This window comes from Neomonachus schauinslandi, chromosome 6 (genome assembly GCF_002201575.2).
Source record: "Neomonachus schauinslandi chromosome 6, ASM220157v2, whole genome shotgun sequence".
NCBI lineage: Eukaryota > Metazoa > Chordata > Mammalia > Carnivora > Phocidae > Neomonachus > Neomonachus schauinslandi.
In genome coordinates this window covers 143,993,165-144,009,298 of record NC_058408.1, presented here as the reverse complement: position 1 = coordinate 144,009,298, position 16,134 = coordinate 143,993,165, and the positions used below count along the sequence as shown (strand labels likewise).

General features: G+C 35.9%; 1 protein-coding gene across 1 annotated transcript in view; it reads right to left on the bottom strand.

Annotated features, from left to right (window-relative positions):
- WDR11 (WD repeat domain 11) overlaps positions 1–16,134 on the bottom strand; it is a 57,376-nt gene that overhangs the window by 22,679 nt on the left and 18,563 nt on the right. The window contains exons 11-14 of the mRNA XM_021703880.2: positions 13,783–13,867; positions 7,970–8,076; positions 5,997–6,072; positions 850–958 (exon numbers count right to left, since the gene is read on the bottom strand). Of these exons, the coding sequence (XP_021559555.1) occupies positions 850–958; positions 5,997–6,072; positions 7,970–8,076; positions 13,783–13,867 (377 nt within the window). The remainder of the gene's footprint in view (positions 1–849; positions 959–5,996; positions 6,073–7,969; positions 8,077–13,782; positions 13,868–16,134) is intronic.

The following is a 16,134-nucleotide window of genomic DNA, read 5'->3' as shown; positions in this document are numbered from 1 at the left end:
TACACCTTGATTATTTTATTTTGCCCATCTCTAAAAACTGCTGAATTTGACTATTTCTTCAGATGCTTGTTGGCCTTTTAGGTTTTCCACCATTCGTGAACTGCTCCTGTACTCTGGCCCTCTTTCTACTGGGGTTCCTGTCTTTTCACTGTTTATGTGCAGGAGTTCCCATAATCCTAACTCCCTACAGGGATTAGTTAGTCCTTTGCTGGTTTCGGACATTGGTAAATTTCTTTTCCCAGCTTGTCTTCTCTATTTAACTTTGACACTGGTGTTCTTCATTGAAGAGAAAGCATCAGTCTTGATTAATTAAAAGCATTTTTTCTTTTTTTGCCTTTTGGTTTGAGCCTCTGATGTCCTTTCCTGCCCTAGAACAGAAAAATATTCTTCTTTTTTTGACTATATTAATTTTATAGCTTTATATTTTTACATTTAGGTCTTTAATCCCATGGAGCCCACCTCTGAATATGGTATTAGGTAGAGATCCAGTATTTTTCTCCATAAAGTGAGACCATTTTCCCAGTACTGTCCTCTTTTTTTAAGGCTGAGGTAGCTACCATGACCTTTATTCTCTCACAAATCTTTTTATGTTTATCATGTTTAAACATGAATATGTTTATCATGTTCCTCAAAATATCGAAGTAAAATCTGAATTGGAATTGCACTAATGCAATATTTGCTTAACCCATCCAAGAAACTAAAAGTTATCTCCATGTACTTAGATCATCTCTCAACACACATTTTTAGCAAGGAAATACATGACACTAATGATTTCAATTCAAGCAAAAGAAAAATATTCATGACATACAGAACATGCCTAGATAAACTAGTTCTTCAGTTGTAACTTACCAAAGCAGTTATTGCAGGGAAGTTTTTGGACATTTCTCTAAGAATGGTACAAGTCCTAACATCCCATAATTCGAGGGGTTTATCTTTGAATACAACTGCCAAATACTGCCTAAAATAAACAAAAATACTAAATAAGCCCCCTTTTGCAACATTTTCACCATAAGTAATACAAATAAAAAGTTGAGTAAATCAGAAAAGACACATAATGTATTCTAAACATAGACCATATAAATTAACACTTAGTTCTCATGATTAATAGTCATTAAGAAGGTAAAGCCCTAAGATGACCTTTGAGAGCCATATAGCCATAATTAAGCAAGGAGCCCAGGTCAGAAGAATGAAAAAAGGAACAAGTTCATATTTTACCAGTTTATCAATTTATGGTAACCCTCCCAAGGCTTCATTTTCTCACACATGACATGAGAATACCACTACCTATCCCAATGGACTGGTATGCAGGTTATGGTAAAAATTAAATGAAAAGTAAAGGTTTTCACAAAGTTTCTATTAGGCTGACACTAAGGAAATGTGACCGAGCAAGAAAATCCCTACACTCAGTGTACCAAAGGACTTAGGTTCTCCTGCTCATACAAAGTCTGCCACTTGATAATTATGTGGCCTCAGATAAACCATGTAATCTTTTTGAGTTTTATTCTACTTATCTTTAGAATGGTGTTAATAACATCTGTCTTACTCCCTCACTAAATGCCCTAAGAATAAAAAAGGGGGGGAGGGGATAGCACACATGAAAGAATTTTATACATCATTATGGATTATACAAAGGCAATATGTTACATTTTTTATTATATCTAACATAAAGGCATTAATGGTTTATATATAAATAACTAATGTAAGACAGAGTCTGGTGAATGCGACAAAGATTCCGTATGAAAGAGGAGATTTATTTTGACAACTAGACAATGGCATTTTAGGCAGAGTTACAAATGTGACAAATGGCCAAGACAAGAAAGGACACAGAGTGGGGGAACATGCTACTTGAAATGTAGAGAATGGGGCGCCTAGGTGGCTCAGTTGGTTAAGCGACTGCCTTCGGCTCAGGTCATGATCCTGGAGTCCCGGGATCGAGTCCCGCATCGGGGTCCCTGCTCAGCAGGGGGTCTGCTTCCCCCTCTGCCCTCTTCCCTCTAGTGCTCTCTGTCTCTCATTCTCTCTCTCAAATAAATAAATAAAATCTTTAAAAAAAAAAAAAAAAGAAATGTAGAGAATGAAAGAAGTAGCATCATGAGAGAGAAAATCGAAGTGTGAATTTTGGATCACATTATAAAAGACTTAAAACACCTGAATAAGCCATGCTAGATATACAGAGATTTATTCTGCAGAGAATAGTGGATCACTGAAGGTTTTAAAGTAGGGGGGATAAAGTGATCAGTTGTTTTAGAGGTATTAATTTAGCAGGTGTGTATGGAGTTAAGACTGGAAACAGAGGAGACTGAAGTCCAAATAGTCTGTCATGTTTATTTATTTATTTATTTATTTTTTTAAAAGATTTTATTTATTTATTTGAGACAGAGAATGAGAGACAGAGAGCATGAGAGGGAGGAGGGTCAGAGGGAGAAGCAGACTCCCTGCCGAGCAGGGAGCCCAATGCGGGACTCGATCCCGGGACTCTAGGATCATGACCTGAGCCGAAGGCAGTCACTTAACCAACTGAGCCACCCAGGCGCCCCTAGTCTGTCATGTTTAAACATGAATATGTTTATCATGTTCCTCAAAATATCGAAGTAAAATCTGAACTGGAATTGCACTAATGCAATATTTGCTTAACCCATCCAAGAAACTAAAAGTTATCTCCACGTACTTAGATCATTTCTCAACACACATTTTTGAGCAATTCTCAAACCCTGTAATCTCAGGACTCTTTTACATTTTGTTTATTTTTAAAGATTTTATTTATTTATTTGACAGAGAGAGACACAGCGAGAGAGGGAACACAAGCAAAAGGAATGCGAGAGGGAGAAGCAGGCTTCCTGCCGAGCAGGGAGCCCGATGTGGGGCTCGATCCCAGGACTCTGGGATCATGACCTGAGCCGAAGGCAGATGCTTAACGACTGAGCCACCCAAGCGCCCCTCTTTTACACTTTTAAAAATTATTGAGGACCCTCCCCCAAAGAACTTTTGTTTACGTGGTTGATAACAACTGACATTTTGCATATTAGAAATTAAGTCTGATAAATTAAAAACTATCCATATTAATTCATTTTAAATTAAAAAATAGAAAACAACTAGCAAGATGGTAGATTTAAATATAAGCTGCATTGATAATTACACCCAATATGAATAATTTAAACACTGCAATTTGAAACAGAGATTACCAAATAGAAAAACAAGCCCCAACTACATGCTTTCTAGAAGATATCAACTTTAAATGTAAAGACATAGATAAGACACAAGAAAAAGGTAAGAAAAAGATACACTATGCAAACACTAATCAAAAGAAAGCTGGAGTGGCTATACAAATCAGACAATCTGACTTACTTCTGAATATACTACCAAAAATATAGAGGATATTTCACAGTGATAAAGAAGTCAATCAAAAGGACAGAACAATACTAGATATGTATATACCTAATAACAGAGCTTTAAAATACCCAAAGCAAGAACATGAGCTCTTCAAAAGATAAACAGATCCAGAATAAAGTTCATTTCAACACTCATCTCTCAGTAACAGACAGAAAAGCAGGCAGAAAATCAGTATGAATATGAGACCTGAATAACTACCAACCAATTTGAACTGACATTTATGGAATATTCTAATCAGTAACAGCAGAATACACAATCTTTTCCAGTGCATACGGAACATTCACTAAGACAGACCACAGTCTGGGCCATATAACAATCACATTAAATTTAAAATGATGAAAATAATATAAAATATGCTCTCTGACTCTAATGGAAATCATAAATTAACAGAAAGATATTGGAAAACCCCTAAATATTTTGAAATTAAATAATGTATCTATAAATATCCCATGGAAATTTAAAAATATTATAAAGTGAATTAAAATGAAAATTCACCATATCAAAACATGTAGGGTACAGAAAGAGCAGTGCTTATATTAAATTTTAAAGAAAAGCCTTAATGTAATCATCTAAAGTTCTATCTTAAGAAACTAGAAAAACATATTAAACCCGAAGTAAGCAAGAAAAAAAAGATACCTATGGCATTTGATGAAACAGAAAATAGAAAACCAAAGAAAAAATGAGAGAAACTAAAAGTGTTTCTTTGAAAAGATCAACAAAATTGATTAACATAATTTACTGATATCAGAAATAAAAGAGCCATCATTCAGATGAAACTGACATTAAAAGATTAAGAGAATACCATGAACAAGTTTTTAATTAATAAATTCAACAATTTCAATGAAATGGACGGATTACTTGAAAGACACTAACTACCAAAGCTCAGTGAGGAAACAAACCAACCAACCTGAATAGTTCTACATCTATGAAAGAACTGAATATGTATTTAAAAACTTTTCTGCAAAGGAAGTTCTAGGCCCAGGTGGGTTCCCTGGTGAATTCTTCCTATTTCAGTTAAGGTATAATACCAATTCTACACAAACTCATCCAGAAAAAAAGAAGAGAAGGGAATAGTTCACAACTCATTTTACAAGGTCATCATTACCCTGATTCCAAAACCAGACAAGGATATTACATGAAAACTAGATCAATATGCTTCATGAGCATAGATGTAATAAAATATCAGCAAATCAAATCCAGTAATATATCATCACCAAGAAGAATTTATGCCAGGGATTTAAATAAAGTTGGTTTAACATACAAAAAATCGGTCAATGTAATTCACCCCATTAGCCGACTTAAAACAAAAGCCCATCATTATGATGATGTCCCTAAATGCAGAAAAAGCATCTGACAAAATCCATCACCTATTCAACGATACAAAGTTTCAGTAAACTAGGAATAGAAAACAATGTAATAAAGGTCACTTACAAAAAATTTACAGCTAACATATTTAATGTTCAAAGACTGAACATTTCACCATAAGATCCAGAAACAGAACAAAGATGTCAATTCTCATCATTTCTATTCAACACTGTACTGGAGGTCCTACTTAGTACAGCAAAGCAAGGGGGGAAAAAAGGCCCATTGTCCAGAAAACAGAGATGTAGAAGAGTCTTTACTGGCAAACAACATGGTATGTCTACAGAGAAAATACTAAAGAATCAACAAAAATGCTACTAGATTAAGTTAGCATGGTCATGAGGCCATTACCAAAAATTAACTATTTCAGTATACCATTAATGAATAATTGGTAACTGAAATTAAAAAAAGAAAAAAAGAACATGTGTAAAAGCAATGAAGAAAAAAAAATTATTAGCAAATGATGTGTAATACCTTGACACTGACAATGAAGAAATATTACCGAAAGGCATTAAAGCCCTAAATAAATGGAGTGATAGACCGTGTTCACGAATCACAAAACTTTTTTTTTCCCCCACGTTGGTCTATGGGTTCAGTGCAATCCCAATCAAAATCCCAGGAAGCTTTTTTGGTAAAACTGATAAACTGATTCTAAAATTTATATGGAAATGCAAAGATCCTAGAAAAGCTAAAGCAATTTTGAAAACTATTTTAGAGAGCTTACTCCTTTCTTTGTTCTTCTGATTGATTTTCATTCAGTCTCTATGTTTAATAATCTTGCTTTATGTATTTTCCCTTAGAACGAAAAACTCAAAAACTTACTGAAATTAAAATAGGTCTAAATTATAAACAAAGAAAATTAGTTCTTTGACTCAACAAACCTATGTTGAGATAGAAATGCATAAGAATTTAATTAGATGACAACATTTTCTTTGTGGGTGACAGGCATTTACATCAATATAGCTATAGCACAACAAAACAGATTAGTGGTTTTACCAATCTAATGAAATATTAAGATTCATACAAAAGGTACCTCATCTTTTTAAGAAGTAGAAACTAAAAGCAACAGCAGTTTAATTTTATGATCAAAATATTTTCTTGGAAATGGCTGCAAAGCACCATTTACTATCACTAAGAAGTTCTATATGCATTCTAGCATATTCTTACTTTCTTAAAGATTAAAAAAATCCTTAAGATTCCATTGTGATAACACCAGATTTTTTTTTTTTTTGGTTCACACTTACTTCAAATGAGATACTTTAATCATTTCGATGGGTGACTCATCATTGCCTCGTTCACCGCGAAAAGCAATGCTCCTACCTTTAATTGCAAATATTAAAGAAAATGTGAAATATCAGATGAAACATGTAAGACACAAGAAGCTATACACACCAATGGAATCTGATCAGTGCTGCCTCTACTCTCCCTTTCATTCTTCTACTTGCTTCTAAGCTGTTTCAAGTAATCTAAATTCAAAACGTATTCTCAAAAGTATTACACATTGAAGACCAATAATATATTACTTGTATTCAAAGATCTCTTATAAAATGATATTTACCTTTGTTACAGAGTTTCTTGAATACTTTCGGTTGTTTCTTTTAAATAGTTGTATTTTAGAAATTCAAAAATACCAATTTCCAAAGTTTCAATGCATCTATGGTAAAGGAACTGTCTACTATAAAACTACTGGTATATTTAAAGTAACATAAACACTCCCATGCTCACAAATGCTAACTAGTGGGGAAATCACTCTTTAAACAGGTATTTAAGATTTCCTGTCCCAGGTACAAATTGCTCAACTGAAATACTTTTGACCTGGTTCCTATCAAAAGGTCTCTATACACTGAAACTGGGGAATGATAAGAATTAGTTAACTGCCAAAGAAGCGAAATGGTTTTCTGTAATTAAAAAATGCAAATTCTACTTTATGTCTGAACAAATATATTTTAATAACATTTCCCACGTTTTTATTTACATTAAACAAAAGAGAGCATGTTCAATTCAGAGAGAATTGAGCACCTGCATGCCTCCCTGCTCCTCATTGCTGTCAAGTGAGGCCCCTGTTCTTATTTGCCAAACACCCACATCCTTTCCTGATCCTCCTTAGAAGACAGGCTAGAAAAGTCTATAATCTATAAACTCAAATATCCCACTTAAGCAAGTTAATAACTATGACTTATAAATTTGTTGCTCAAAAATAATCTGTAAAAAAAAGACTTTTAAGTTATCTAACAGTCCTGAGCTGACTGGAAAAAATGAATACGCTTTTTTTTTTTTTCTTTTAAAGTGAATGATACTAGAAAACAGCAGTTCGCCCCTGGGCTACCATGTAATTAGAGAGACCCCAATCTAGGGCCAGGGGTTACTAGGCAGGTCACTTGCAGATGAGACCAGAACAACACTGGACTGATTCTAGTGGGGCTAACTCCTTGAGGTTTAGTAACATACTCAGATAAGTAAGAACAACCATATCTTGGAAATACATATTGAGAAAATACTCAATTTACTACACACACGTGCACACACACATATCTTAGGATTCAAACTATCTACATATATTCTTATTGCTACACCATTTTAAAGAAACTCACCACAATTTTGTTAAGAATTCAATTTGAAATCATGCATCTGTCATAAAATAATTTGAAACTCTCACTTTATTCTATCTTCAAGTTCTTCATTTTGAAACTCACTGAGTTGTAGGTTTTTAAACAATTCTGAACAAGTTACTTTACTGGAATGCTTCCTCTTGTAAAGTCTTTAAGCTCTCAGTCAGAGACAATCAAAAGTTTTAAATTTGAGCACTTAAAGACAATCCTTACTTACAAATTTATAAAGGTTTTCCCAACAAAGGCCAAAAGTTTTAGAATAAAGCCTACTACAAAGATTTATTTTAAAACCGTACTTTTGGTTATCCATACAATGTACTTAAAAGTAGAACTGACACCATATGAACTTATGAATCCGTCTGTTCACACTAATGGTACTCCATTTACCATGCACTTGTGTTAACACAATCTGCATACAAACAACAACCAGGAGCCTTTCCAGGGCAGTTATTACAGAAAAACAACAACAAAATGAATATACAAATAGGATATAAAAAAAAACCTTCCAAGTTGAAAGAAAGTTTTCTGGAATATGTTTTATAAATAGCAACATCTTTGATCAAGATGACAAACCATTTTCAATCTTTTAATAGTCTAAATACACAAACCTGTCGGAAGATCAACCAGCTGAAGTTCATTTCTCACTAATCCCATATTGTTTGGTGTTGAAGTAGCAAAGGAAAGAAAACCAGTCAAACTTGTCCACTCGATACCCCTAAAATGATAAATTAAATAAAGTTTAGTCAAATACCTTTTTTTGTTTGAGCAACTTACCTGAAAAATAAGTTTTTCCTAAGACCTAAATTCTATCATACAAGTAATTAATATTAATATGACCTTTCATTTGAGACTAAATTATCATGTTTCCAATATATATATGAAATTATTTCTAATTAAAACTTTATCTCCAAATGTTATGGTGGGCAAGACAGTTTAGTTACCAGGATTCATAGCAGCATTAAAATGACTATCAAAATCTGGCAGAGGAGAGAGACACACATCACAGTAGTGTCCAAGAATTCCACTGCTTAAGACAGAGTGGTACTGAAATATTCTGAGCCAGACTGCTTAAAGTTGGGTACACTGAGGAATTTTTTTTTTTTTTTAAAGATTTTATTTATTTGAAAGAGAGAGAGAGACAGTGAGAGCAGGAACACAAGAAGGGGGAGTGGGAGAGTGAGAAGCAGGCTTCCCGTGGAGCAGGGAGCCCGATGCAGGACTCGATCGCAGGACCCTGGGATCACGACCTGAGCTGAAGGCAGACGCTTAATGACTGAGCCACCCAGGCGCCTCTACACTGAGGAATTTATCAAATTTCCTATTTGGTTAGGAGGCAGAAATTCCTGAAGTAAACAATTCGAACCGAGCTGTTAAATATGGACGTGGCTGACAGTTCCAAATGGTGTATTAGAGAAAAGCACAAAAGAAAAATCTCAAAGAAATGATAAGACAGCAAGCAACCTATCAGCCAGATGCCTCAGTCTCCTTTTTGAGGACTGATAGCAAATGAGTCCAGTTTCTCCCACTGACACTAACTACAGAGTGTTACCGCCATGGCTTGTGGAGAATGGAGGCAGGGGGTGGGGCAGGGAAGGAGACACAGGATAAGTGGACCATCAGCATCATGAGAAGAAGGAGAAACACTGTACTATTGCCCTGCCTTGCTTACAAGGTAATAGAGGCTGGTTGGGAGGGAAGTCCAAACCTTTGCTCTACGTGCAACTGCTCACCAGAATTATAGGACAACCGTTTTTAACAATGTATCGTCTATGGCTGCTTTCATGATGTAATGGCAGAGTTGAGTAGTGACAGAAATTTTATGGCCTGCAAAACCTAAAATATTACTATCTGGTCCTTTACAGAAAATGTTTGTTAACCCCTGATCTAGTTTATCCACATCTACTTCAACTTGAAAGCTACTGCTAGATTTAGCATTAAATACTGCCTGAACACGTCCCTCATTTGCCCAAGAAGATATGCTGGCTTCCTGCATCATATCCAAACTCAGGTGACTTTCAAGGCCTTCCGGTCACTTGCCTCATCCTACCTAACCAAACTTACTTTTCAATCCTTTGAACCTTGTCTCCTATTGTAACTGCAGTAACTTTCCTCACTTACCCCTGTGTATCCACCTATTTGTCTTTTCTCAGAGGGGCAAAGATAATCCCAAAGGAACTAAAAATAATATTTGTTAGAGCAGGGACTTGCTGTAGTCATCAAGGATTATAACTCTTTAAGTGTAAAGTTGTGTTGAAACACTCAGATTAGGCTGCTGAAAACTGAGTACTCTTAAGAATTTCCATGCCTGGAATGACCTCTCTCCTTCCCTCTTCAAATACTATTTGAATTTAAATCCCAGCTCCAGCACTTCGAGCTCTGTGTTCTCTCTTTATCGGTCTCCTTATCTATTATTACTGCAGGAATAACAACACTGTGTACATAAAGAAAGCCTGGCACATAGTAAGCACTGCACGTATTAGCAATTACCATCATCATCATTATTATTCTAATTTCAAGATCTAACTCAAGCCCAATTTTTGTCATGAGGCCTCCTTATTTACTAAACTCAAACCACACCTATAGTGAATACGATATAAATTTGATGAACTACTCACTGAAAAGTCCCTTTGTCTCTTCTTTCTCTTTCCTTCCCCTAACATGTAACAATATTCACTAAGTTTTCTACTTGGAGTGAACAAAAAAAGTGAGAAATCATTTTGAACTTATTGTGCTGTTTATGTAAGTCTAGTAGCGTCAATCAGATCTGTTTACCCGTAGGAACCGAAGACATACTTTCCAAGGCTTGCTGCTGGCAATCTGAACACCTACACTCCATACAGTAATGCCATGATCTCTGGACACTAAGAATCCCAATCCGCCCATTCTTCATTATTTTTAAAAATGTATCTGTGAAGTAGCCAGTGTATACCCATGACTGTGCTAGGCACTAGGAGTACCACTGTGAATGATCTGACTGCTATCCTTCTGGAGCTTATGATCTAGCAGAGAAAAGACATTACACAAGTGCGTTCTGGACGCCTAGTACAAAAGAACTGGTATAGAGTTCAGTAGGAGCTTGTGAGAATCACACAGAATCCGGCCTCGGGGGCCCACTGAGACCCAAAGGGCAAGTAGGGTGTTGCCTGAACAACATGAGGAAATAGTGCAGCTGGCTAAGAACCTCTGCACTTGACTGCACTCTCTTGGAAGGGAGGCACACCACATCATGCCTCTCCAGGCATGTGCAAGGCACTCAATACATTCTGTTGGATTAAATGAATGATGTCCGAGGAAAGCCTAGCACTCCTCCTTACGATTATTAGTGTCATACATACTCAGCCTGCTTTCCCCACTGTCTACAAGACAAAGACATCCCAACGTTGAGGACAGAACAGAACGTGGAGTGGCTGCTTATTTGTAATGCAGCACTATGAGCATGTTGCCTTTGAGCAGATTCCAGCAGCAGCAGCAGCTTTCATATCTGAGTCCTCATTTTCTGACTCGATCTAGGATTGTTCTGTTGGATTCTTAACTAGTGAACAACTGTAACCGTAGAATCTGTCAGCAGGTATTTGTGCTTCTGACTCCTACAGGTTCCCAGGTTGGGCCTGCTGACTTCTCCTGGGGCCGCTGCAGAGGCTACTTCTCCACCCTGGGGGTCTGCGGGGACCACCCACCTCTGGAAGGCCTTGAAGTTCTACAATCTATAAAACTAACTTCTGCAAATTTATAGACAAAACAGAGATTATTATTTTACTTTGCACAAATCACTCAATTTACTCAAAGCAATACTAAGTCAAAGTTCTGACACCCATATAAACTGCTGTTATTTAGTAAGTTTTGACACTGAAGAGTATTGTGCTATATTATTGTAAACTTAGCCTACTGGACAAAGATGCAAACTAATAATCTAAAAAAATCTATTAATCTAAGAAAACCTCCATGTACCATTTATTTATTCCTTGGTATCTTCCATTAGATTATAAGTATCAAAGGTTATGTTTATAGGAATACAGAAGATGCTCAATATGTACTTGTAATGTATAACTGGCTAAAACATCATGATTTTAAAAACAACCCACAGACAAAACTATGTGCAAGTTAGGCAGTCCCTGCCCATGTATATGCTTAAGATTCAAGTATGTAAGTGATTTTTAAAAAACGTATTTAGTACAAGGCAAAAGCAACTTTTAAAAGTTGACCTTAAATCTGCATATGAATATCTAGAATGTGTCGGGTTTATTGCTAGTAAGTTCAGCAATTTTTATAACACACCTGTGAAATTTTCATAATGGCTTTTAACTGTAATATTATAATCACATTAATTGAAACACAAAGACGGCAGGATTTTAGCATCCTCCTGGGCATCATCTCTGAATATAAAATGTGAATTATCTTCAAAATGGCAATTGAGAGGGAAAATTCATATAAAAAAAATGGAGCACATCTGTGTGATCATTCACAACATCAGCCTGAGCAGCATATCCATTACTTGGTATCCCAAGTAACACTATAATTTCAAGTATTACTCAATAACAAATATTATCACAGCATGAGTAAGTCATGTATTTAGTGACATCTACCATCTGAACGATCCAGGAAAACAAATCTTATTTAAAACTAATAACTTGCTGATAAACTGGCTATTCTTTATTAAAGATTTCAGTGATCAGGGGCACCTGGGTGGCTCAGCTGGTTAAGTGACTGCCTTCGGCTCAGGTCATGATCCTGGAGTCCCTGGATCGAGTCCCGCATCGGGCTCCCTGCTCGGCAGGGAGCCTGCTTCTCCCTCTGACCTTCCCCCCTCTCATGTGCTCTCTGTCTCTCTCATTCTCTCTGTCTCAGATATATAAATAAAATCTTTAAAAAAAAACTGGTTAAAGATTTCAGTGATCAGAAAAAGATGAAACTGTACGGATTTTCCAGAAGCAGGTATAAATTTCCAGCACGAACCCTGGCTTAGTCAACATTTCCATCTTATTGCCAAAATGTGCCCTATGTGCATTTTTTTAGCTGGAGATGTAGCACATGTACTGTAAGTATAAAGGTCAGTTCTGAAGCCTGACAGGCCCAGATTAAATTTCACAGATTACAATACTGAGTTTCTTCCATAAATTGGGAATAAAAATAGTGCCTACCACATAAAGCTGTGGTGGGGACTCAAAGAAATGGTCATGCGAAGTATTAATACTTAACACGTCCCCAGAACAAGTGCTGACTAAATGGAGAGTTTGATTGGTGCGTGTTAGCCACGAAAGGAAACACTATACACCAAGCCAAGGGTGAGAGGAAACGTCAAGAGAAGAAATGTAGACTGGAAAGAAGGAGAGAGCAGGTAGCAGCAGTGGCAGAAGGATCTCCTGGAAGAAGAGAAAGATGAGCAACAGCCTGACATGGTCCAAACACAGACCCGTGTCACTGTGACTCTGAAATGGTCAACGGTCTAGTGACTCTGAAAACATTAGGACACCATGTAAAGGTATTTAGGGAGCTCCTGGAGGGCACAGCATGAGGTGGAGACCAACAGTCAGCTAGCTACCTGGGCTGTACCACAATATGCTCAAAAGAATAAGGCAATGTAAACTTCTCTGGAACTTCCATCACAATCAGAAGTTGTGATACTTAAAGGGTTAACCTTTCCCCATTGAGAAAATACAATTACTCAGAATAATGTGTTCATGAAGGATTAACTACGAATTTTAACATATGCATGAGACCTATAATTATATAATGTACAGAGGACAGAAAATGGCCTGTCTTATATGTTTGTTAAAAGATCATCAAAAAATATTGGGAATGTAATAAATTTATATTATACACACATAACTTCACAATCCATCATTGCTAGGGCAAAGAAAGGACAGCAGACATGCCATCAACAAAATAATGCTATGGAGCACATATGCATGCACTTCAAAACAAAGCAACCTTCTTCCCTCAAGTATCTCTGAATGCACAGCACTCATAAAACACATCACATCTCAAAATGAAAGAAGAGATACTATACAGTTTGGTCCTTTTCTAAAAAAAAACAAATGAGATTAGTTAATAATTAACATGACTTCAAATTTTTCAGGAATAGTCCTACAGATGGATCTTTATAGAAATGAAAAACAAACTATATAAATCTGAACAAGGGAACACAGTGATAGTCAGTGAGAAAATATCCTAGACCTTAGGAGAAATCAGATGCAGCAATAAAAGTTAGAAAAAATTTTCCACTGCATAATATCCTTTTACAAAGCAAACAATTAGTGCTCAGCCTTGATTAACATAACCATTACTTAAACATCAATATTTATTATTTAAAACTTTCAGGCAAATAATCACCACTGCAAAGTATTCAATGTAGTAAAGTCTCCCAGAACTTTTTTCCAGTATGCTTTCTGTTTGTGATCTCAAAGTCATAATGCATACTCACTTGACTTCACAGGAGTGGACGCTTAACTCCTTATGCAGCAGCCCGCTGGTGAGATGGTACACCAGGACAGAACCATTACTTGTACCTATTGAAATGATGTAAGAGAAGAGTATTAATCTAGCCATAGTTCCAGATCTGTCCAAAAAGTCTTTTCTCAAGATTTTAATAATTTTATAACATTTATCTTTTATAAAAGGGACCCAAGCTATGTGTTAAGAAAGAGTGAATTTCTCGGTCTTCTCGCTTCTCAAAAAAGGGCCTAATCTCATGTGCTCTGAGATCTTACCTAAATCCAGGGACAGAGTTTCACAGAAAGGCTTCAAAATCTAACTCAATACACATGAAATTTGAAGAAGCACTTTGCTAAGCTTTTTTACACATGGGAACTCATACTTTTTGAGATTTGGAATGTTTACAATAGCCAGGCCTCAAAAAGGCAACCTAGCAGTACTCATTAACCAGATCTTTTCTATTTTTCTTTACAAAGATTTTTGTTTTGTTTTGTCTTTTATATTACATAAATCATAGAGATGGTCAAGTATGGTGGTTAACTGTGGATTTTGTAGTTAAACTAGCCTGAGTTCAAGCTCTGGCTCTGTCTTACACTCTTACAAATTACCTGCCCACACTAAATCTGTGTTTTTAATTCCTTTAACATGGGAATAATAGAAAATTTACTTGCTGGAGAGTAAATGAGAAGATGTATTTTAAACACTTAATACAGTACCTGGCACAAACTAAGCACATGTTTATTACTATTTTTATTATTGTTGTAGTTTGGTTTGTAGTTATTTTATGCCTAAAGCTTTTCATGGCGTCAGGTAGAGTGTGTCTATAATTAAATTGAAGAAACATGGCCATACTTGGAAAAGTAATGTTTCAGTCCTTAAAATGTTTTTATAAGTTAAGCAAGAAAGTGAACAGTATAATTAGTTGGACAATCATTTTCTCACTGCACATGACTTTAAAAAAATTAATGGATTCGTGCAGAGTAATAGAATGTAGAAATGACAGAATAATAATAGAAATAAAAATACTAGGCAAGTTCCAATTTTAGCTTACCTGCTGAATAAAGCTTCATTAAATATTTTACAAAGCTATTCTAGAAAAATACAATATTATACTTATTTACATTTATTATCTATTCCATGATAATACCTTCTAGTACTGAGACAATATCTAAAGAATTACTAGAACTTTTCAATTAATAAATCATCATCATAATAAAATGATTTTAACATTCTGCAAGCTTTCTGTTTTTTGGGGGTTTTTTTGGTTTTTTTTTTTTTTTTTTTTTTTTTTTTTACAGAGAGTGAGCGCCCACACACTTGCGCACTTGCACGACTTGGGGGGTGGAAGGGAGGGGCAGAGGGGGAAGGAGAGAGAATTTTTAAAAAATATTTTATTTACTTATTTGACAGAGAGAGCGAGAGAGCACAAGCAGGGGGAGCAGCAGAGGGAGAGGGAGAAGCAGGCTCCCCGCCGAGCAGAGAGCCCGATGCGATGATGCGATGACATGAGCTGAAGGCAGACGCTTAACCGACTGAGCCACCCAGGCACCCCAAGGAGAATCTTAAGCAGGCTTTATGCCCAGAGCAGAGCCCTACACAGGGCTTGATCCCATGACAGTGAGATCATGATCTAACCCGAAATCAAGAGTCAGATACTGAGTGAGCCACCCAGGCGCTCCTACATTCTGTAAGTTTTAATGATGCTGAACCTATGACCTAATATTCTAGGGGCACCACAAGGAGCAGTAATTCCACAGTGGAACTCTGCCTCTTTTCCCTAGTGACTGCAAAAGTTTAGGCTCTTATTTTATATTTTTTCCTTTTATTTTGTGATTATACTAAATTTAATAAATGACTTGATCATCACACTATACCAGTAAAATACAGCTTATTCTACAATAGAAATCCCAGACCCTGACTTAGCTCCAATTATCTAGCTGTGGCAAGAAGTAATTTTCTCCAAGAAATTGACAAAATCCTAATTGACAATTTAGGTATACTGACACTGTATATACATGTACATATAATGTACATTGACAAATTCCAATTAAAATCTCTATAAGAGGTTTAATATAAGTCAACAGTTTCTAAAACAAAAACTATCTGCATTTATATAAATCTGGACACATGTACACACAGATTACCAAACATTAAAATGCAAACCACTTTCAGAAGACAGTAATGGAAAAACCGGGAAAATCCAAATACTGCCAAATACGATTACTCAAGTGAGCCTTTAGTACTCATGAGTAGGCTGTTAGCTAATTGAGACCCACTAGCAATAAAATAAATGTGGGTCAGGTTTTCATTTTAGAAAAAAAAAAAAAAATTACAAATCATG